At 52.8% G+C, this 23,551-nt stretch overlaps 3 protein-coding genes across 3 annotated transcripts; 1 reads left to right on the top strand and 2 right to left on the bottom strand.

The window, feature by feature from the left end:
• Positions 1–5,959: 5,959 nt before the first annotated feature.
• On the bottom strand, positions 5,960–10,913 carry SPRED3 (sprouty-related, EVH1 domain containing 3). The gene is made up of 5 exons (XM_006899695.1): positions 10,737–10,913; positions 9,515–9,683; positions 9,348–9,430; positions 7,219–7,374; positions 5,960–6,625 (listed from the first exon to the last, which is right to left on the bottom strand). Exons 1-5 carry the CDS (start codon positions 10,911–10,913, stop codon positions 5,960–5,962), a joined length of 1,251 nt encoding a protein of 416 aa, XP_006899757.1.
• Positions 10,914–14,024: 3,111 nt separating this feature from the next.
• On the top strand, positions 14,025–16,728 carry GGN (gametogenetin). Its single transcript, XM_006899738.1, has 2 exons — positions 14,025–15,895; positions 16,611–16,728. The coding sequence occupies exons 1-2, from the start codon at positions 14,025–14,027 to the stop codon at positions 16,726–16,728; spliced, it is 1,989 nt and encodes a 662-aa protein (XP_006899800.1).
• An 811-nt stretch (positions 16,729–17,539) lies between these two features.
• On the bottom strand, positions 17,540–23,551 carry PSMD8 (proteasome (prosome, macropain) 26S subunit, non-ATPase, 8). The gene is given in 8 exon segments (XM_006903798.1): positions 17,540–17,771; positions 18,344–18,455; positions 19,585–19,685; positions 20,496–20,661; positions 21,936–22,038; positions 22,152–22,224; positions 23,190–23,440; positions 23,443–23,551. Coding segments are annotated over 8 exon segments (1,053 nt in total). The 3' UTR covers positions 17,540–17,633.

The following is a 23,551-nucleotide window of genomic DNA, read 5'->3' as shown; positions in this document are numbered from 1 at the left end:
AGCGGACTTTCCCAATAAGACTTGTCTTTTGATTTCTTGACTGCTGGTAACAAGGGTGGTGATTGTGGATTGAAGAAAGATTGACAATTTATCTCTTTCCCTCCTATCAAAATGCTGCCTGTTGCCCCAGAGTAGTTGTTGTTGTTGTTAAATGCCGTCAAGTTGCCTGCAACTCATAGTGACCCTATATACAACAGCTCTGAAGCCTGCCCTGTCCTGAGCCAGTCTCACTGACTCCAACATACCTACCCACAATGTCCCAGTTACTGTATCAGTCCATCTCATCCGGGGTCTTCCTCTCTTGAGCTGTCCCTCCACCCTTCTGAGCATGATGTCCTTTCTCCAAGGATTGGTCCCTTCTGGCCGCGTGCCCCAAAGTATGTGAGATGGAGCCTTAAAATCCTAGCCTCCAAGGAGAGACTTTGTTTCACCGTCTCCAAGACAGACTTGTTTGTTTCTTGGAGGTAGTGAAGATTTTGTTTCCTTGATGTCAAGATGTAATCCATATTGATAACTAACTGTAGTCCTTGACCCAGTAGGTCTTCGATAATTCTGCCAGGATAGGCTGGAAGGAATAAGGGCCAAAACTTGGTTTTCCGATGAAGGCTTGAGGATTCCCTTAATCCAGTCCCTCTATAGTCTTGTCTACCCCAATTTTGAGTAGTAAGGGGGGAATTTATTGACTTAAAATATTAAAAATGGCTCATATCAAATATCTCTTATATCAACCTAGACTCCATTCTTCAAATATCAAAATTTCACCTCCAAATTTGTAGGATCCATTTTCAAAATGGATCTTATGTCTCCCATTTCCCCCACCAGCGCCCTCCCTCTGGTCTTAACAATAACGTTTCCCCCTGGATCATCATAGCAGCCCCTCGCTGTCTCCCTGCTCCTCATGCCCTGATAGTTGGCCTGAGACTAAAGGGTGTGGAGAGGGTCCCTGTAAAAACCTGAGTCAGGGCACATCCTCCCCCGCTCAGAGTCCTCCCCTGATCTATCTTTCTCAAAGCAAAAGAGTTCATGCAGTGGCTTGCAAGGTCCTACACTTTGTCACCTCTCTGCCCTCATCTCCTACTTCTTCTTGTTAGATGACCTCACGTGGGCTCTGACCCAGAGAGACTGTATGTACAACGGAATGAAGCACTGCCCAGTCCAACACCATCCTCACAATCTGTGCTGTGATAGTCCATGGTTAGTCACTGTGTCGACCCATCTCCGTGAGTCCATCTCTCTTCGCCCCTCTCGGTCTTTTTCCAAGATCTGGCCCTTTCTGATAACATGCCCAAAGTATGTGGGAGGAAGTTTCACCATCCCTCCTTCTAAGGAGCACTCCGGATGTACTTCTTCCGAAACAGACTTGTTCATTCTTTTGACAGTCCACAGTCTAGTTAGTATTCTTCATCAACATTGCAATTCAAAGGCATTAGTTCTTCTTTGGTCTTCCTCATTGTCCATCTTTCACATGTATATGAAGCAGCTGAAAATGAAACAGCACGGGCCAGCTAGCTACCCTGAGATCTTAAAGTGTATCTAGTCTAAAGAGGTCCTTGGCAGCAGTTAGGCAAGAGACAACATGTCTTTTGATTTCTTGACTGCTACTTCCATGGGTGTTTGCGGATCCAAGCAAAAGTAAATCCTTCTAAAAAGAAAACAAGTAAATCCTTGATAACGTCAGTCTTTTTTCTGTTCCTCAAAATGTTGCCTATTGGTCCAGTTGTGAGGATTCTTGTTTTCTTTACGTTGTGGTAACCCATCTTGAAAGCTGTAGTTGTTTATCTTCGTCACTTCCAGAAAGCACATCTCCTGTTACACGTTGCCGACTTCCTTCCACACTCTCTGGCTTCCTTGGTGTTCCTCACGCTTAGGCACCTTCCTCCCTGAAGACCTTGGGTGGATGGTTCTTACCCTCAACATTACTCCAGAACCGCCTTCAGATCATTAAAGTATCACCTACCCTGGGACACACCCTGGCCACCCTGGCTAAAATTGCCTGTGTCACCCACTGCCACTAATTTTTCTTAACATATATTTCTAACATATAATTTATTCATTTACTATCTCCCTCCATATACGAAGAAGCACTAGTGGTACAGTGAGTAACTCAACAGTCTGCTAACCAAAAGGTTAGTGGTTCAGATCCACCATCTCTTCTGTGGGAGAAGAGGAGAATCTCCTCCTCTCATAACATTTACAGCCTTGGCAACCCACTGGAATGTGGCTATGAGACAGAATAAATAAATGCCACAGCAGTGAGTCTGGGTTTGATTCCTCACTAATAATTCACACAGCTCTTCCTGTGGCTACTCTCTTCACCTCTTTATTTCCCACACTTAGAGCAAGGCCTGGACTCACAGTATTGAGTGAAGGGACAAGTTATATGTAACTCAGCTGGAGGATCACCTTGGGACTAAGGGATATCGAGAGGAGAGTTATGAGACTGGCCACTCAGGCAGCTGAGTGGATAGGTCACATCTGTGCAATAAACACAGGCTGAAACTGTCACAGGCACTTCTTGGAGCTGATCTCATGCCCCTTCCCCTGATGACAAGGCTGAGCTTTGAGTTCCCATCTAACACCACCACTTCAGCTAAGCACCAACAATAACAATACTGAGGCCACAGACTGCCTTAGAATCCAGTTTGGGAAGGTAAATTTTGAGATGCCTCTCCCCAAAGTCATCTTCCTTACTTGGATCCACAATTAATACCCTCAGTGCAGTATACATTATTGAACCCATCTTACTCAGTCTCTCCCCAACCCCAAGGACAGTCCCATTCTACAACAGTGGCATCATGTAATATTCGTCCTTTTGTGACTGGGATATTTCACTCAGCATAATGTTCTCCAGAGTCAACCATTTTGAATAATATTGCATGAGTTCCTTGTTTTTTAATGCAGCATAGTATTCCATTGTGTGAATATACCACAGCTTCTCTAGCCATTCGTTTGTTGATGGGCACTTAGGTTGTTTCCAACTCCTTGCTATTGTGAACAAAGCTGCAATAAACATGGGTGTGCCTATATCTGCTTGGATGTCAGCTATGGTCTCTTCAGGGTATATTCCCAGTAGTGGAATTGCTGGGTCAAATGGTATCTCTATTTGCAACTTTTTGAGAAAGCGCCATACTGCTTTCCACAGGGGTTGCACCATTTTACACTCCCACCAACAGTGAATAAGGGTTCCAGTTTCTCCACAACCTCACCAGCATTTCTTGCTTGATGTTCTGTTAAATTTTGCTATTTTGACTGGGGTGAGATGATATCTCATAGTTGTTTTAATTTGCATCTCTCTTAGGGCTAGGGATTTTGAGCATTTCTTCATGTGCTTGTTAGCCATCTGAATGTCGTCTTCGGTGAAGTGCCTGTTCATATCCTGTGCCCATTTTTCTATTGGATTATTTACCTTTATCTTGTTGTGGTGCTCAAGTATTTAATAAATTCTGGATATAAGTCCCTTATCTGATATGTTATTACCGAATACTTTTTCCCAGTCAGTGGCTTCCCTTTTTACCCTACTGGAGAAGTTTTTGGATGTGCATAGGGATTTGAGTCTTAGAAGATCCCATTCATCTATGTTATCTTCTCCTGGTTGTAGGTTTTCCAGGATACTGGGAAGACTGTTTATGTTGTGGATTAGGACTTCTACTCTTGTTCCCTTATCCCATCCTTCCTCAAACAAGATAGATTAGGAATGAGCCCTCCGACCCCCTCTACCAAGGTAACAGAATATGGGGAGGAAGATCCAGACTGTCCCAGTCTATCTCCAGCTCTGGTGGGGCTGATCATAAGAGAACTGGGCGGAGTAGGAGTGTAAGGACACCCCTCTTCTCTCTCAAGCAACCAAAGGCCTGAATGTAATAAGTATTTACTAATTGAAAGAAAGTTAGACAGGACTTACCCCCTGGTCCCTTGACCTGTCCCTTGAACTCTCGCAAGGCTGTGTAGGTCTGGGTAATGAAGAAAAAGGAAGTACAAATTTATCCTCCCCTATATGCAGGGCTCAAGCTCCTTCAGCACTGAGACTGTCCCTGCTCCAAAACCTTTACTGCTCTCTGTACAGGGACAGAGACGCACAAGGAGTCTCATTTCACAAGACAAGAGGATGTAGCAACCTCCTTCCCTAGAGGAGGTGTCTCAGAAGGGCATGAACAGAGTTGCAAAGTTTCCAGAGCAACTCCCAATTCTCTGATAGAAGAGGAAGGGTTTCTGGTGGGGCAAAATTAGGAAACCAGCCCTTTTCTTCTGAAGGTATAGCTGGCAAGCAGAGCATAGTGTGAATTCCAGCCCCACTCACCTGTCTGCCTTTGCTTACAGCCTAGACCATCACCATTGAATGTGAGGTCCTAGAGATGGGAGTCGAGGAACTTCTGGGTGGTCCTGGAACCTGGTAACATGTGTATTCAAAATGGATTTTCCCTTTAGTGTGGAAAGGGAGAATTTCACAGGATGTTAGAGGCTTGGGTTGGGATTCTCAGAGGTAGACTTGGACGACAAGGTGCAAGGGGGTCTCAGAGGATGCACATGCTGGGTCTGGGGAAGTAGACACAGAGATATCACTGGGGCTTCATCATAGTAGAGAGGTTTGAGCCCACAAAACACTGGAGTCCTGGGACATTGGGAGGGGGCTACCAAGGACACCTCAGATATGGATGGAAGTCCTTGGCATAGGCGGACCAAGGTTTTGGATGACTAACGGTTTCAATGACGTGGAGATCAATGACACCTTGAGATCTTGAATCCAGTGGTCCTAAACTTAGGTCTAGGTGTTCCCGGGTCAAAAATCTGGTTATCACAGAATACTTTGCAGTCACAGATAAAGTTGACATTTCAGGGGTGTCAAATTGAGTGTCTTTTGGTGAGCATTCAGAGATCATATTGGGGAATTCTGCTAGTTTGGATCTGGGGGTAAATGGGTCCAGGTAGTGTCAAATACTGGCACTGCCTATCTAACCTTGAACCCCATGATCTGAAGGCTCATGGTGCCATGGGGCTAGATCTGCACTGGAAATCTGGATGGGGTCAGTGTTATGGGTCTTTCAGGGCTCTCTGTGCCACCTCATGGGTCTGGAATGGACAGTCTGTCTAAGACATCTTAGTTATCTATGCTGCTGTACCTGAGCGGAGCTCTGCTGACATAGCCCACAGGAAGCTGCACAGCTAACCCAAAGGCAGAGAGCCTCTCCAAGCAGTTTGACCCCACCTGCTTCTCCACAGGAAAAAGATGATGGACAATCAATCTCCTCCAAGTAATTTACAGCCTCAAAAATCCACACCACTGACAATGAGTTTGAGGATTTTCCTATGAGCTGTGACAGAAATACTATAAATGGGTGGCTTTAACAAACAAATTTATTTTCTCACAGTTTAGGAGGCTAGAAGTCCAAATTCAGGGTGTTCACTGTAGAGGAAGGCTTTCTGTGTTGGCTCTGGAAGAAGGTCCTTGTCTCTTCCAGCTCTTGAGTGATCTGTACATGGCTAGGCCTCATTCTTCCCTCATTTCTGCTTCTTTGCTTGCTTGTTTAATCTCTTTTATATCTTAAAAGAGATTGAGTTAAGACACACCCTACACTAATCCTGTTTCATTAATTTAACAAAGACAACCTATTCCCAAATGGGATTAGAACCACAGGCATAGAGATTAGGATTTATGACAGAAACCGGGTTGGGGGCTTTAGTCAATCCAAGACGTCTGGATTCCCTTCATTCTGGCCCATAGGAGGGCGCCAGAGTTGAGGACGCTTGGAACCTCGGGGAGACATCAAAAAAAAGCTGGGTCTGGGGTCTCTCAATCCTATATTTGGGGTCCAGTTTCCAGGTCTGGGGTTTCACCCTCCAAACTCAAGCTCCAAGTTCCGAGTATGCCTGGGTTTGGATTTTGGGTCCAAATGGAGTCTGGTGTTCTGGACACTCAATTTGGGGTCCTTGATCTGGCTACGAGGGTCCCGCCATGCCGTTCTCACCGCGCTGCCTCCTCGTGGCGACCCCCGCAGCCCGCACAGCCGTAGCGTGCAGCAACCCAGTGACACGCGCGGAGGGGAGCGTAGCAGCAGAGGCAGGGAACCGCGAGGGAGAGGGCGGCCAGCGCGGCCCAGCGCGCGGCAGGGCGCGGGTGGCCTGGCTCGCAAGCGCACGGGTCCGAGAAGTCGCCCTCGGCGTCTGACAGGCAGTGGTAGAGCAAGCTCTCCGCACACCACAGGCAGCTAAGCCGGCGCACGAGAAGGCGACCCGGGTCGGGGGCCTCAGCGCAGCGACCACCACGCCCGTCGGCGCGGCGGCGGAAGAGCGCACGGCAGTGCACGCAGCGCGCCGCTTCCTCCGCCTCGGGGGAGGCCTTGGCAGGCGCAGATGGCGGGCCCAGACTCGGGGGTGGGCGTGCTGGGAGCGCTGGGGGTGCAGGCTCGGTGAGAGCGGCGGGGAGTGCAGCCGGGGGTCCTAGGGCTGCATCCCTCAAGGTGCCAGTCTTGGTGAAGCGCACCACACAGGTGGACAGGGTGAGTGGAGGGGGCGGCCCGGCTCGCCGGTAATCCTCATAGCCTCGGCCGCCCCAGCCTGGGCCTCCAGGGCCGGCTTGGGGCTCTGCAGACTCTGGGATTCCCGTAAACGGTAGGAGAGGGGGGTAGCTCTGCAAGAATGGACGATGGGATGTTAGCTTGCTCCGTGACATGAAATGTACAACCAGCCCAAAGTCCCTGTCCTAAACCCCCACTTGCCCATTCCTCTCGCAGGGATGATTCCTCTCATAGCCTGTACGGTTGGTTCTCAGACCTGGGGAATCCAGACTCCAGGCCTCACTCTAGGGCTGCCAGCTTTGTACTCCCTCAAGATCCAACACCCAGAACACTCTGCTCTCGGACCCAAGAGGCCAGTCCTCAAGTACCTCTGACTCATTGGATATTGAACCCATTTTACACATTGCACCATGAGTTAAGCAGTCTGAAGACCCCCTTCTTCCTAATATACTCAAATAATTATCCATGTTGACAAAAATAAACAATTATCCAGTTGCTCTGGATGCAGTCAGAATTCTCTCAAAATCTCTTGAAAGTGCTGGAGGCAGGGGAATCCCTTTCCAGTCTCTGAGGTACTAGGTCTCCAAGCTTTCCCATTCCCCTTAGGCTAGTCACTCTCATTTTTCTCTCACCTGGGCTTCAGCCTTCACCCCCAAAGGGACCTCAGTGCCCCACCCCACTCCTGCAGGACCTCCAGGGGTCGCACCTGAGCTGAGGAGCCGCGGCGGCGCTGGGGGGATGTCGTTGGCCCAAAGCCAGTAGATGATTCCAAGGTGCTGATGGGGACTGGGACCACCGTGGCAGCAGTAGTAGGTGTCTCCTGGTGGCTGTGACTGGAGGAAGAGTCGCTGTCCACGTGGGACTGGGGGATATTGGTGGCCTTAGTGTGAGGGGGACCCCCTCAGCACAGAGAATGCCCTTACAGACACACACACCCCTTCAAGTCCTGGCTCTGGGCATTTATGCTTGCCTCTGTGAGGCTCAGTTTCCCTGTTCTGTAGGATGGGATCATAATCATGTCTTTTCATAAGAACGTGGTTAGGACCTCCATAAAGGTCAGAAAGTACTAGAAATGATTACTATTTACTCTTATCTGTTCAAGAAGCCCTGGCAGCATAGTGGTTAAGTGCTGGGCTTCTAATCAAAAGATCTGTGGTTCGAAACCACTAGCCATTCCAAGGGGGGAAGATTTGGCAGCCTGCTTGCATCAAGATTTACAGCCTTGCAAACCCTGGGGGCCAATTCTGAGGTTTCTTGAGTGCAGGAGGATTGGTTTTCATCTTATCTGCTTAGCTCACCCACCTATAGAATATGTATCACCCTCCCTTCCCTTGCCTGGTCAGTCAGCCTTTTCCCACCCTAATTTCCATCTCCACACTTTGACTGGGACTGTTCAACTTGCCATTCCAATGCCTTTCCAGACCATGCTTCCCATCCAAACCAAGCTCTGCTCCTTCCTAGCTGAGAGCTTGCTTCTGGAATACTTCCATTGCCTTTCTGTAACTTGGGAAGGTAATTCCTACCTCATTCATTTGTTCTCTTCAAACAGCATTCACCGAGTACCCACAAAGGTCATAGTGAAGATGGGAGATGGCAGCAAGGAATGCCCAGCCTCTACCCCTAAGATGGGAGACTCATAAAACAGGAGACTGTGGTCCCACCTCTATCCCCATCACTGTGGGATCCCCCTTTTCTGCCCAGGGACCCAGCTTTGTTCCTCCAGCTGTTCACCACCACCCCTAGAAAGTGCCAAGTGGAAAGTGGAACCTTAATATTGCATGCACTCATTCATGTAAACAATCGAGTGCCAGGAGCTGTTGGGGCACCAAAAGCAGCAAGAAACAAACAGATCCCTGTCCTCTTAGAGCTGCCATTCTGGCACAAAAGATAGCCAACTGACAGATAAGAAAGTACTCCCTTTTGTAAATAAATAAGGAAAATAGATGTGTTAGAGAACAAGATAAGAGGCCCCATTGAGAAGGTGGTATCTGTGTAACACCCTGCAGAAGTAAAGGGAATGAGCCATGTGGAAATCTGAGGGAACAGTGTTTCAGGCAAAAGGAACAGACAGTGAGAAAGCCCTGAGAGAGAAATATGCCTGCCCTGTTGGAGTAACAATGAGTGAGGAAGTCTATATGACTGGAGCAGGGGGAGTGTGAGGTTGGGGAGAGAGAGTAACGAGATCTTATGTATCTCAGGCTGGACTTTATCCTTTACCCTGACTGATGTCCACAGGAAAAGCTGAGCAAAGGAAAATGAGATCTGGCTTAGGTGTTAAAAGGAATGTGTAATGTGGAGTGTGAGAGAGAAGAGGCCAACAGGTGATGAGAAGCTATACCAGTGGTCCAGGTGAGAGATGACACTAGAAGCATCTGAACATTTTCAACATGGAGTCAATATGTGCTGACAGATGAAGGTGTTCGAAACGAAGAGGAGCCACAGACCACTCAGGTTTGTAACCTGAGACACTGGAAGGATGGAGTTATCATTGCTTTTATTCATCATTTATCTTTATTCATTCTCTTTTTGCTCCCCCCACCCTTTTCTGATTTCCCACAGTAAATCCGAAGCTCCATGAGGAAAGGAATCTTGTTTTGTTTACTGATATAGCTATACTACCTAAAACACTGCTAGGTATACAAAGGTACTCAATAAACACCCAAAGTGAATATGAATCGTGAAATGACAGAAAAACCAGGCTGGAACTGATAGTCATGGTTTGGGCCTAAGTTTATGTGTCCAGGAATGTGCCATGGAGCCTGGTATACAGTAAGTGCTCAGGAATATTTGAAGAAACATAAACCCTCCCAGAAAGGCTATACTCCCAAGACTCACCGTCAAGGGGCAGGGGGTCTCAGCAGTGTCCTGTGATGGGGAGGAGAAGGAAGAGGAGGAGGAAGAAGAAGGAGTGAGCGAGCCTGGGGCAGAGAGAGAGACAGAGAGTAAGTCACCAGGATCCCTGCTCCTCCTGCCCCAAGCACCCCACTAGCTGAGCCATTCACCTTGACCCAGAGTGGCCAGGGCTGCCAGCAGACACTTTTGGAATTCTTCAGCCTCTGCGGGACTCTGGAAGGTCAGCCCGAATTTACAATCACCCAGGCTCCAGTGGTGGAAGATAGGGTTTACCTTGTTGTAAACCAAGCCTGGCTTCAGGATACACTCCAGAGTAGTCTGAGGGGGCAAGGAAGGGGCAAAAGAGGGTCACCTCCACCCAGTCACACATACCTGTGCCTTTCCCTCACCTCCCAGCCCCACTGTGTGCTTTCATGAACCCTGAGAGAGACCTGAAGACCGCTCCTCAATCTTATTAAGTACACCTGATATACTCCCAAGGCCCTTGGAATCTCTTCATTTTCCTAACACCTCAAACTTTATAGAATACCTCCAAACTTACTGTCAAATGCTCTCCAATAACCTAATGTCCCCACTGCCAGGTTTCACTGAACATTCCTAAATCGTACTATTAACCCCCTCCTAAGGTTCGAAGAGTCCCCTAGAAACTTGCCTCAAAAATATTCTTGTTAGTCTCCTAAGATGCTGGTCAATACCCTACATGCTGCCGCATGGCCTTAGTTGCCAGTTGTATATATCTCATTGTGCATCATTTCAAATGCCCACATCATTCTACTGGCTTCTAAAGCCTTTTTAAAGAAGCCACATTTTTTCTACTCCATCCCCAGGTGGCACTTCAATGTTATCCCTCCAAATCATGGCAGACAATCTAGAATCTTCTGTCAAACTCACAGATAGACTTGCAAGCCCTATTTGGTATTTCTAAATGGTCCCTTAGCAAAGGCCTCAGTTTACTTAGGGTGGAAAGAGGCTAGTGGGGGTAGGCCTTCATAGGACAGCTCTCTAAGAAGCAGCAGCCACAGAACTGTTCTGAGTGGAGAAGGGCCACCATCTCAGGTGTAACCAGAGTCCCTGCAGCTTTGAATGAGAACAGGAGGTGGAAGCAAACAAGGATAGGAGTGGAGAGACTAGTAAGGAGCCTGGTGTGATGATCCAGCAGGAGATGGCAGTAGGTCCCCAGTCATTCCAGAAACTCCCAGCTCTAATCCATGGGGCTGCTATACCCTTCCAAATACCATCCCATACCCCCCCACACACACACCTTGTTTGATTCCCAGGCTGAAGAATCAGGCAACTGCTCCTCTGTGCCCCCCAGCCCCATTCCCTGCCTCCCCAATCCCCCACCACACTCCACGACCCAAGGTGGCTCACTTTCTGGTCCCGGAGGCGCTCCCCGTGGATGACGTAGTGCCCCTGGTGGGCCCCCCCCTCGGGCCTGGCCCCTCGGACCTGACATACGCTCACCTGGCTGAGGCCCCCGCCCCCCACAGGCAGCCAGCCCCCACTGGAGTCATCTCGGGCCATCACCACAGCTCGGACCCGCACCATGTACCTAGAGGAGGGGGAGGGACAGACAACAACGTCAGTGAGTCCCTAGTCCTGCTCTTCCATTCTGTAACCCCAACCTCATCTTCATCTGTCATGTCAGAATTGCTGTCTCTCTAGCCCTGGATGCCCACCTTCCCCCACACCCATCCTCTCCACTCTGCCCACCTTCTCCCCCAAGTCCTTTTCTCCCTGGGCCCACCTTCTTTCCTCATGGCACCTTCTTCCAGCATAGCTGTTTTCTTTCCTAAGCCATCTCTTTTTGCCTGTGCCCACCTTATCCCCCATCCCCAACCCCATATCCGTGGTTTTCTGCCTCCCCTCCTCCTGCTCATCCCCCCATCACACGTCTCCCTTTCCTCCCTCAGCACAGCCCCACAGCCCCACCCATTATTCCTCCCCTCACAACTGGGTGCTGCGCATATGTATTTTTCAAGGACCCACCAACCCAGCTCCTGTCCTCCCTAGACTGCCTCCGCACCCTTTCGCCCAGGACACTGGCTGGGTGAGAAACCCAGGTTCTCTTCCCCCCACCCCTTCCCGGATTTATGAATGAGACCGGATGCAAAGCTCACTGAGTCACCCAGCAATGGGAGATGGGCAGGGAGAAAACCAGAAATGGCTAGAGAGAGAGGCCAGAGAAAGGGAGATGGACACGAGTGAGCCCGAAACAGACGAAGGAGGCACATCCAGACAGGATTTCATTCACAAAAATCAAGCTTGCTCCCTCAGGCCTTATCCAGAGAAGGCAAAGTGGGATCGCGTAGGAGGTGGGGGGAGATCGATTATGGCCCCCCACAGCAATCCTTCAGAATAATTTTACCCCACCCCCCCCCCGCTCTAGGGACCTAGCCCTCAGCCGGGTAATGGGATCAGCATCCAGCCCTTCACTGCCACCCAGCACAGGGACCCCAGAGTCCCAACCTTAGGAACTCAGGGAGCCAGCTCTAGCTCCCTCCCCCACCTACAGGCTGCCGGGTTTCCTAGCCCGTCAGGAGGGGAAGGGGCAGCTGCAGCGCCCCAACACCCTTTTCTCAATGGGATGAGATTTTGTGAATGAGCAGTCACGTGACGCCACTTCCTTTGTCCTCCCGCCTCCCCCCCACACAACAGGTGAAGCGAGGAAAAGAGGGCAGGGGTCTCCCCTGGGCCTAGTTGGGAAGGGGCACTGAGATTCTCGGGTGTCCTACGCTCCCTCACACATCTGTGGTCCCCGGGAGTTGGGGGGAGTGCTCCCTAGAGTTCCTCAATGGTGGGGGTCCAGGGTGGAATTTTATGAATGGGGCATCTTCAGAGAAGTCCAGGCCCCCAAACGGAGACTCGACCCCCCCAAATGGCTGCCGCGCAGTTTGGGGGGCCCATTCCCTTGTCTTCCCAGCTAGGTTCCAAGGGTCGTCCTGCTGGACAGGAGGCACAGTACAGTGCTAGCCGCCCCCTCACCAGGACTGGAGGCCGGTCCGCCCCCGCCCACTCGCCCCCCTCGGCACCTGCCTGGGAGGCTCCGGCCGGGCTCCGAGCGGCGGCGACGCGGCCGCATCCTCCTCCTCTTCGCTCCGGCTCTCCGTTGGCTCCGGCGGTGCTAGAGATGGGCACCGGGAGCCGGGTCGTGGGGGGAGGGAGGGGGAACCTGGAAGATGGGCAGAGGGGAGGGGGAGGGGGCGGCCTGGGGGAGGGGTAAACACTAGGCGGACGATTTGTCCGCTGGGTCCTAGAGCCCTGCACTGCCGATCGCGTACAGCCCCCCAAATTCTAGGACCCAGAAGGAATCCCCCACTTTTCCACCCATCCGGAGCAGATTCTGGACCCAAGAATTCAATGAAGTGGGGTCTACACTTTCGATTCTGAACGGGAGGGGCTGGGTGCCTGGCGGGTTCGAGAAGGGGTGGGGCGATGAGGGAATATTCGCAAAGGGGCGGGGTCGGAGGGCCTAGGGAAGGAGAGGGTGAGGATGCTGAAGGCGCGGACCGTGGAGTGCGTCATGGGCGGGGCGGGTCACCGTGGATGGGCTTTCGGGGCGGGCCCGAGGGAGGACAGAGGGTCTCGCGAAGAGGTGTTGCCATGTCCAAAGGGCGGAACCCAGAGGTAAAATGCTCTGGAACCTGGCAAATGAAAGATCCAAAAGGCAGGAACAACATAGCTGTGCCCTGAATGAGCTGGGCTTTGGGAAAAGGAATAGCAGCGAGGGGCGGAGAATTATAAAAGGGAGGAGCTAAGGAGGTGTTCTAAAGGGGCGGGGCTTGATGTGAAAAGACCTAGGGAAGGGGAAAGCCGTGTTTCAAAGGGAGAGCCAGGTTCAAACTGGACCGAGCGCAGGCTGGTACAGGGGGCGGGGCCTAGAGCGCCGCGTCCGCCCTCGCTGTCTCGCCCACTTACCTTCACCCGCACCCCGTTCTTTTCGGTTATTTTCTGCTGCGGCCGTTCACCGCCCTGCCCTCCGCCCCGGGGGCCGCAGTCTGAGCTTGCTCGGCTGGAAGAGTCGGTAAATGGGGAAACTCTGGGTGGGGGCGGATCCAGGGCGGGGCCTAAATAAAGGGGTGGGGCCAGAGCGTGGAAAGTGCTGGTAGAGCGGATGAGAAGTTTAAGAGACCTTCCAAACTTCTTTAGTCGCCGCCTTCTAGGAATAAAAAAAGATAGGACCCAGATGATCAAGAGGAATGAATTAGAAGGTTAGGAATGAGGCCCAGGGGATTCACATGACCAAAATACCTGCATTTGTTTTATAGAGGTGGGGCTGAAAGGCCCGATTCTCTGACAATCGGGGGCGGGACCCGTGAGTGAGGGTGGGGCCTGGGAGCCCTGAGCTGGATTAGACAAACCTGAACTCTTAACGGGCCTTGTAGGCTACTGGGTCTAACCATCATGAGTGACTGACAGGAAGGCAGGCAAGACCTGCTCCTGCGTCTCGGAACCTGGAGACCGGAGGCGTGGCCAAAGTTAGGGACCAAAGGGGCAGGGATGGTACCTGAGCGTCGGATTTTTGAAGGGTGGCTGACACTTAAGAGTCCTGGGGAATAGGAGCTCACGAGTCAGCCACTCTCTGGGGCTGCCCCTGCCTCGAGTTGCCTGACATGTGCATTTTCTTTTTCTGACCGCAGTTCCCTACTTCCGTCAGAGATGGGGAACGTGCAGTCGGAGCCTGCCGCTGGCGGGGGCTCCCGAAAAGAGCAGGCCTCGGACCGTGCCTGCGATTCCCGCCGGATATCCCTGGTGGAGCCCGAGGTGACCCCCTCTTCCCCGGCCATGCGCCTGGCTCGTGGGCTGGGCGTTTGGTTCCCCAGCAGCTCCGCACCCCCGGGACTCCTGATGCCCCCGGAGCCCCAGGCCTCACCCATGCCCCTGCCCCTGACCTTAGACCTGCCCACGCCGGTGACGCCCCCTGCAGAGGAGGCGGCTGCAGCGGCGGTGTCCACGTCACCCCCGCCCCCGGTGGGCACCTTGCTGCCCGCGCCGTCTAAGTGGCGAAAACCCATGGGCACCCCAGTGCCCCGTATCCGCGGCCTGCTGGAGGCGAGCCATCGCGGCCAGGGCGACCCTCCCAGCCTTCGCCCGCTGCCGCTGCGGCCCCGACAACTAACCGAAGAGGAACCTGCTCCCTCTCCGAGTACCTCATCTCGACCTTCACCTCCCGTGGAACCGCGGAAGCCCCCGCCGCCGCCGCCGCCCCCGCCCCCGGATCGCAGAACTACGCCCGCGCCCGCCGCGCCCGCCGCGCCCGCCGCGACCCCTCCAGAAAGCCAGGCCGGCAGCGAGAGCCGCATGGGCGGTGGGGCCCGCAGGGCGGCGCCTTCCGAAGCAGGCGGGGGCGAAATGGCGCGGCCTACGTCCTCCGAGTCCGGCTTGAACCTGCTCTGTAAAGTCACCTTCAAGTCCGCACCCCCTCTGTCCCCCGCGGCTGCCTCGGGTGCCTTAGGGGCCAAAGCCTCGCTTGGGGGCGGCGGAGGGGGAGGACTCTTCCCCGCCACCTCGGGCACCATCTCTTATGCTGAGGTCTTGAAGCAGGGAGCCTTAGCTCCTGAGAGCCCTCGGCCCTCCGGAGAGACCCCTCGAGGGTCTCAGGAAGTCGAGGGCGGTGATGGAGACGGCGAGGGGTGCTCCGGGCTGCCTTCACCACCGGCGCCCCACGCCCGGGCCCTACCGCCGCCCCCTTACACCACCTTCCAAGGCTCCAAACCCAAATTCGACTGGGTGAGCCCCCTGGATGGCTCCGAACGCCACTTCCGCTTCAACGGGGCCGGCGGGGGTGTCGGGCAGCCCCGACGGCGCGCAGCTGCGCTCTCCGGGCCCTGGGGCTCCCCGCCGCAGTCGCCGCGGGGCCAGGCGCAGCTACCTCCCGGGCCCCGGAGGCCCGCGCCCGCGGTGCTGGCGCCGCCCATGTTCATCTTCCCCGCGCCCACCAACGACGAGCCGGGGCGTCCGGCGCCTCCGGGCCCGCAGGAGTTGTTGCCACCACCGCCACCCGTGCCTCCACGTATGCCGCCACCGACACCGCCGCCCACGCCGCAGCCGCCGCCACGCCAGCCAACACCGCTGTCCGTGGCGCTCCTTTCCGCCCCGGACCCCGGCCATGTGGAGTCCGCCTCGGCTCTCACCCAGGACCCCGCTGCGGCCCTCGCCTTGACCACCGACCCGGCCCCGGACCCAGCCCCGGCTCCAGCTCCAGGCCCGGCCCCGGACCCAGCTCCCACCGCCGCCGAGCCCCCGCCGCCGGCGCCCGTCAAGGGCCGCACTCGGCGGAGTAAGGGCCCCCGAGCGGCCCGAGCTGCAACCCGAGACGATGGCACGCCCCAAGACGGTCCACGGAAACGCTCATCTGTCATCGCGGCTGACGGCAGAGCGGGTGGTCACGGCGCCCCTCCAGCAGGGATGGCCAATTCCAGCGCCATGCGCCACTGGCCACCCTTCGAGGTGCTTAATTCCTGTCCCTGCAAGTGTTACTGTCGTCATCAGCCACGCCATCGCCGCCTGCCCCGAAACGTGTCTGCCTGGTGAGGGGAAGTGGGGACCATCGAGGGAGGAGGGTATGCTTCTCAATATCCTAAACCCCACACTCCCCTGGATAGAGATCTCCCTTCAGCCTTTGACACCCTGACCCCACAAGTGGCCCTTTGACCACCCTTGGCTGCCTCTCGGCCCCAGCTGAGCTACCCTCAAGACCCACAGGGATCCTGACTTCAAGTTGACCCTCACACAGAGGTGGCACTTTGATCTAGTTCCCTGGTATCCAGAACCCCAAGCTGACCCTTGGTCTTGTTATTCTCTGGAGCCTTCAGGGAAGAAAGCTGGTTCCAGTTTACCAAACTTTATTAACCATTTTGAACTTGTTCCTGAGGGTCACAGGAGACCATAGGGTTTGTTTTGGTGGTAGGGGAAAAGAAGCGCTGTCTTGTAACCACATGGAAGTCAATGTAAAGGCCTCCTTTGACCACCAGAGGGCACTGCTAGCCTGGCCCTGGAGAGACGACCACCAGCAGTCTCCAGTCCTTTTGTCTTAGGCTCCTGTGGACCCTAATCACTGGGAGACCCTCTATTGTGGGTTCTGTGATGGCACTACTGCCTACCCTCATTCCCTCCTAAGTGGATATTGTGTGGCTAAGCTGCTTTCAGAGTATCCAAAACATAGTCCTCAGCTTCCTCCCAAGCCTAGATCGGGTGGAGGCCTGGCCACACAGCCAGGCCCTGCTGACTCTACCCTTCCTCTAGGCTGAGCACGCCCACCAACCACCTGAGTGAGCCACCCTGGGTGGCCACCATCAAGCTGGCTGGCTCCCTGGTAGCAGGGCTGGACCACTACGACCTGCAGGCCACCCATCCCAACTGAGTACAGCTGGCTCACCGCCCTCTCCTCCTCACCAATAAAATCAACCAATCTAGACAACTAGTGGCCTGTCAGTCACCTATGAGAGAGCAGAGGGAGAGGGGGTTCAACCCAGCTCAGATGTAACCAAGATTCCATTCAGCCAGCACCCAAGTAGATGGATGGGACCAGAGCTGTGACAGTCTCATTGTCCTTAATATCCTAAGAGCGCAATTTGTGAGCCAGCTGACCTGGCTGGTGCAAATTCAGGTGTTCAGAACAAATTAGTCTGGAAAGGAAGATAGATGGCTTTTTCCCATTTTATCATAGAAGGAAGTGGCTCTGCAAAGTCCCACATCCCACGTGTGGCCAGCCCATTTAAGCACTGCGTTCAGAAGACTGCAGAGAATTTCAAGACTGGAAATGGAGGCTGGGGATGGAGCTTGGGGACCATGAACCAAGGCACAGGGTCAGAAGGGCAGGCAGTGGTAAGCCTACACCTTTTGTTTGAGGGTACTGGGAGCCCAAACAGTGGTTTTACTTCATGTGTCACTTTAAAAGCTACTTGCATCCACTAACATTTTAATATTTGGGGACATATCATCCTCCTCAGAACCACCTGATACCTGGCCCAAAGAGAGCTGTGTAAGCATGCAGGCCACCATGCCACGTTCTCTATGAGGTGTCCTGGAGAATGGCTCCTGAATAGAGGTTGGTCCCAAGAAAGGATGTTATCTGAAGTCTCCCAGGACCCATAAACTTCCAAGTTTAAATTTTTCCACAAGGTGGGCTCTCCATCTCCTGCCATCCCACCATGGGGAAATGAGGGCCCAGGAGAAAGACTGTCAATCCATCTTTATTGGAAAAAAGATGCACCATACAGCTTTAAATAATGGGTGCCCCACCCACCCCTCTAATGCCCAGTGGACTCAGACAATCATCTCCAGCTGCCGGGCGTACTCGATGACTTGTTTGGCTAGCTCTGTGGAGGGGATGGTGGTGTCCTCTGGTTTTTGCTGCTGGCTGGCAAAGCTGTAGTAGTTGCTGGGGCCCAGGACCCACCCACGCTGCAGGGAAAAAAGAGGAGAAATGGCTGGGGTGATCGCAGAGGCTCCTCACCCATCAATGTGGGCCCTCACTCTTCCTTACCAACCCTCCCCCATAATTCCAGGGAGGTGACTTCACCTCCCTGTGCATTGGATTTCTTATCTGTGGGATGAGGAGTCTAATTTCACAGCCCTCTTGGGTCTGCTGTGAAGATTTAATTGGTATCTCTAAAATACTGAGAATAGCATAAGGCCTGAGCAAGTGATTGATGACTTCCCCTCTCTCTCCTAGTCTACCCGCTCTTGCCTCTGTGGACACGAGGGTCACTGCAGCTCATGAATCACCAACTCCAGGGCCACAACTCTTATCCAAACACCCCAGACCAAGCACACTGCCTTGGGAAATGTTGCTACTCCCAAGGGACTCTGACAACAGCTGACATGTGCAAAGCATTTACCTCCACCTAGTTCAGGCCTTGTGCTAAAATGACCCCACAAAAAAGTCCTCAATTACAGAGGGGGAAACTGAAGCTCAGGTTTAGTGGCTAGTCCAGGGACACCACTCCCTACAAGCTGCTCCACACCCCAGCCACCTTCTTGGCGTAGTCTGTCATCTTCTTAGGTGTAGTGAAGAACAGGATCCGGGTAGCCTCGGTGAAGAGGATTTTCTCATAAGCCTTCTCGATGCACCCAGCAATCTCATCCCTGGGAGAAGATGAGAATCTCATTAGCACAGACAGAGTCCATGTGCTGTGCTCTTGGGCCTGATGTGTGAGCTCTGGTCCCTCAGCTCAGCATGAAGCACAGAGCCTGTTTGTTACCTGTCTTCTTTTATGGCCGAAGCTCAAATGAAGGGGTGTCACCTCCCAGGACCATCGTGGGATCCATAACCACACATCACTGCCTCACTGGCCCAAACTCCAGGACCCTTCCACCCTAGGTGATTCAGGTGGTTAGCACACTTAACTGCTAATCCAAAAGTTGGGAGATTCAAGTCCACCCAGAGGAACCTAGGAAGAAAGTGCCTGGTGATCTACTCCTTATGAGCACTAACTTGGAAACAGAATAGGACAGAGTTATACTGACAGACACAAGGCTGCATGAGATAGGGTTGACTTGACAGCCACTGGGTTATCCTGCCCTTTGAAGATTCTGAGTGGGAGGGGGAGGGGCCTGTACCTGTCCAAAGACCACCATGATCAACAACAAAGAACTATAAAGATGGACGAGGCAGGGTAAACCAGGGTGAGTGTGCCACTCCATATTTCTGAGATTTCTCTTAGTTCAAGTAATTGATACATGAATGTTCATTATATTATTTCCCTCATCCTGAAGAGTTGTAAAGTATTATGAAATAACCTAAGGCGCTACTCCTCACTGCCACCCTAACAATGTGCTTGTCCTTGCCACCCAAGGAAGAGGACCCATTTCAATCTGGTACTCTGACTGAGCGAACCATCTCTGCTACTACATGGACACCAGTTTACTCTTTAAGGGGTCATCATGCCCCCTCCCCCGCCCATGGGATGGCATCTGTGCCCATAGCACAAATGTTAGTGGAGTGAGATGAGTGTCTGGGACAAGAGGAAAGAGCCCTTTTAACAGTCCCTGTCTGCTGGGTGCCTAACCTGCACTCGGGGCTGTATACATATGAACACAACAGAGCCCAAGGCATGATGAAGGTTGCCATCCACAACCCTGTGGCCAGTTCCAGCTCACAGAAAAAGAGTGCTGAGGTGCTGGGGGTGAGACTGTTACCCAGATGGGATTCAAAGCCAGGACTCTAACCCCAGAGTCCAGGTGTCTCTGACTGGGGCTCTGGCTCCCCACATACCGGATAGTGTCAAGCAAGATGTCGATGAAGAAGGTGTAGCTCTCAGCAGGGATGTTGCCTTTGGCCAGGAACACCTTGTTGTAGCTGCCTTCCATCAGATACTGCATCAGGTAGAGGAGAAGAAAACACGATGCATAGGCAGTTATCCATTAGGGCCTCACTATACTCCTAGTGCTGCCAGACCGCCCTTTTGCCATACAGACTGACATTTTCTCTTCCAGGAAGTCTTCCCTGGTTTACCTTCTCTCCATAAAATTGCCCATGGCTGCTTCACCCCCAGGTTCAGTGCTCCAAACCTTTGTCCACGCTGTGCTGCCCAATGGAGCTCTCTCATCCTCTTCCCATAGCCAAACACTCCCATGACACTACAGCTGTAGAAGTGCCTCCTGGTCTTAGGGCCTGAGGCTCTTCCGTGGTCCTACTCACCTGTCTTTGCTGTCCCTCAAACACACCAGGCCTCAGGATCCCTTTCCTTATACCCATGCTTCAGTTCCTCACCCATTAAGTCTTTATCCAATGTCACTTTTTCAGGGAGGCTTGCTCTGACTCCTCTATATAAAAGTCCCGCCTTGCCAACACTCCACTCTCGTTCTTGTTCTGCTGATCTCCATTATTGACACCTGACTCCACAGTTAGCTCGCTTATTCTTTTTGTCCACTGTCTGTCTGCTCATTGGACTGTCCTCTCCATGAGGTGAGGAACTTTAACTGTTTTGTTCACTTCTGAGACCCAAAATCAACTACACCACCTAATATAGCTGGGCCTCAGTATCTGTTGGGAAAATGAGAAGATGAATCAAAAGATGGATGAATCCCACTTATTCCTCCAGGAACCCCTCCTGATGCAAGTCCTTGTACCAATCACTTTGGTTACCCTTGGTCCCTGCCAGCCCCCACCTCCAGACTCCTCACTTGTTCAAGAGACACAGGGTGCTTGATGTAGACATTGGTCTGGATGTCCTTGGCAGGAAGCCGTTCCAACTCTGTGTGAAACTCGGCTACCCGGTTCTGGGAGAGCAGGAAGAGGAGGTTGAGGCCCAAGAGCTGGTGCATGTAAGCTGACTCAGGGAGCTGCTCCCTGTGGGCCAGAGGAGATACAAGATGAGGAGGGGGAGGAGGGGTGCTTACTGCCTCTATACCAGCTCCAGCTCCAGGGACCCCTAAGCTGCCCCATGCTGCCTCCTTTCTAGGATTTCAGGTTCTGGGGTTTCAAATGGGAAAAACGAGGCCCAGAAAAGTTACTGGTGAATGCAATGGCTCCAAGCAAGTGACCTCACTTTCATAAACCAACTCAGATTCAATATTCCCCATCTGGAACATGGGTTTTACCACACTATTCATCTCGTAAAGAGGGGTTAAATGGATTAGAAAAAAATGACATAATGAAACCCAGAACCTGATCCAAATAAGATTTAAAGGTTAGCTAATAAGGGACATGCTGGCATAGTGGTTAAAGCAGCCCAGCTGCTAACCAAAAGGCCAATAGTTCAAATCCAGCAGTTGCTCTGGTGTAAGAACAATGTGGTATTCGCCTCTGTAACACCTTTCAGACTTGGAAACACTATGTGGTAGTTTTGCTATCCTGTAAGATCACTGTGAATCTCAATAAACACTACAGCAGTAGGTTTGGGTTCTTCAGGAGGTGTTAACAATATTAAAGATCATCACTTCCCACCTTAAGTGAGGAGATCGAGGCTTAGAGAGGCGAAGTCATTTTATGAAGGCCCTATAACTAGTGGCAATATTCAGTTTCAAGATCAAGTCTATTTGACTCCTGACATCAATCAAAACTCTTATTAATCCACACAGGCAACATGCGGTTTTACAGTCAACACACATCCAGTGAGTCCTTGCTCCTGGCCTAGCTTTCTACTAGGCAATGTTAGGCACATTGCAGTGACCATGACAGTCCCAGGATCAGCTTTTAGGAGGTGCACAGGCCGGAAGAAACAGGGCTAAATGGGGGAAAGCTCATGCATCAGGGCTGGGGAAAGGGCTTGGTCCTGAGCCTGAAGGCAGCAGAGAAAAAGCACAGGACCTGAAACAGGGAACAAGGTAAGAATGCAAATTTTCCCGGAGATCTTAGGGGGAATGAATCAGCAAGGGCTGAGCCAGGGGCCAAGACAAGTGAAAAGTTAATGGTGGCTTTATGAAGGAGAGGGGGTGAGGTGTGAGAACAGGAACAGACAATACAACCCCAGCCTCAAGAGTTCCATGTCTACTCCCTGATCCTGAAATGTCTGGGGACAAAACTGGGCAGAGAACGTGTCCCCTGCTAAAGGAATGTGACCCAAGTGGCTAGTGCACCAAGGAGAGCAGAGCTGTCACAGTGGGGTCCGGACCCATCCTCACTTGTAATCAAAGTAGTAACACTTGAGCTGGGCCATGTAGCGCTCGAAGGAAGGGATGTCCTTGCGTAGGATGCTCCACTGTGCTCCGATCTCCAGTATGTCACCTGGAGGTGACAGGGCAGGCTCTTAGAAGGTGACTTTGGTTACTTCCCCCCCGACCACTGATGCCATGAGTCATCCTAGGCCCCCACAGGTCATCAACCCCAGTGACACTCACGGGCCAGAATGAGCTGCTGTTTAGTCAGCTTCGTCCCTGTTGTGGGCAGAAAGTTGAGCTCCAGTAAAACCAGCTGATGGGGAGGGGAAGAGAAGGAAAGAAGGTAGCATTTACCATTTGTGGGCCTTACAGTGTTTACAGGCATTACAGAAAGCTTGTGGAACAAGACCTGGATACACTGTCATGACTCTTTCAGAATAACTTCATATTATAAATAACAGCCCCTTAGGAAAACAAGAGGGAGCTCTGCTGGCTAGGGAGTTAGGCTGCCAACCCAAAGGCACAGTTTGAATTCACCAGCTGCTCACTGAGAGAAAAACGGGGAAATGTGGTCCCATGCATTTTGCAACCTTGGAACACCTGCGGGAGTTAATTTGTTCCGACTGGCGGGCACATAACAACTAAGAAAACAGGAAAGATCTCCAGGGCCAAACCTAAAGGAATCTCGGCGGGGAGGGGCGCCGGAAGGCCAATCTTCCCCACACTGTGTCTGGGGGGGTGGAGGAGGGTACCACCTTCCCCCCAATATTTACACCAGGAGGAAGGCTGACAACGCACCTCATTATAGCAGCGCACGCACCACCCGTCATCAGTGATGTCCTGGGCTGAAACACCCAGCATCCCAGTCTAGAGCTCTCGGCAGTGTTGTGCGGTCAGCTCGCTGCTGCACACCCAAGCTGGTCCTTCCACTTTTCTAAACCCCAGATCTTAGATACCTGACCTTAACCTGGACTGACTTCACCACACAGACAGGCCCCCCTTCGCCACACACCCCTCTCAGCCTCCTCCTATTACTCTTCAACAGCCCGCCGGCCATTCGCACTTCAGTCTGTCCAGGGGCGCGACGAGCCTCGAATCTCATCTCGCCACTGTGGCCACTTTTACCTCTCGCTAAAGCCGGAGTCCCTCTGCACTCCCACTGTCCGTTCCGAAACCTTCACTCCAGTACGCCTGGGTCCCTCTTTGCCTGGAACTTCGTCCGGTCGAGACCTCAGGGCGCCCCCCTCGAACACCTGGTTTCCCGGGCTTCACTCCTACCTTGAGGCGGCCTAGCTCTTCTCCGCACTTGCTAAGGTTGGGACTTTTACGGTTCCACTCGCCCTTGAGTTGCTCGTACATGCCGGCTGCAGCCTGCAACACCGCGCCAGAAGCCGCCGCGGGCCCCGAGCCCGAGACGCCCGGCGCCCCATTCACCGCCGCCGTCGCCATCTTCCGTGATGCGGCAAAACACCGGCCTAACTTACGGCAGCGACGCTCAGCGAGGCTCGCCAGGCGGAAGTGGGGCCGGAGGTGGAGCCGAAAGCTGGGGGCCGGGCTAGGGCAGCTAGCGTCCCCGCGCCGCGTTGAGTTTTCCTTGGCTCCCGGGGCGGTTCTTACAGAGCCCTTCCATTTATAAACAT

Source organism: Elephantulus edwardii, unplaced genomic scaffold (assembly GCF_000299155.1).
Source record: "Elephantulus edwardii isolate Elephantulus edwardi_28Jun2011 unplaced genomic scaffold, EleEdw1.0 scaffold00266, whole genome shotgun sequence".
Taxonomy (NCBI): Eukaryota; Metazoa; Chordata; class Mammalia; order Macroscelidea; family Macroscelididae; genus Elephantulus; species Elephantulus edwardii.
This window is presented reverse-complemented; position numbering and strand designations above follow the sequence as displayed.

Bases quoted from the DNA above. Each gene is read 5' to 3' on its own strand.
- SPRED3 (XM_006899695.1), bottom strand. From the start codon at position 10,913: ATGGTGCGGGTCCGAGCTGTGGTGATGGCCCGAGATGACTCCAGTGGG. The intron at 7,375-9,347 runs GTGAGTCTTGGG...AATATCCCCCAG, and splicing joins AGACCCCCTGCCCCTTGACG to TCCCACGTGGACAGCGACTC. The intron at 6,626-7,218 runs GTGCGACCCCTG...CCATTCTTGCAG, and splicing joins GCCGCGGCTCCTCAGCTCAG to AGCTACCCCCCTCTCCTACC.
- GGN (XM_006899738.1), top strand. From the start codon at position 14,025: ATGGGGAACGTGCAGTCGGAGCCTGCCGCTGGCGGGGGCTCCCGAAAA. The intron at 15,896-16,610 runs GTGAGGGGAAGT...CCCTTCCTCTAG, and splicing joins CCCCGAAACGTGTCTGCCTG to GCTGAGCACGCCCACCAACC.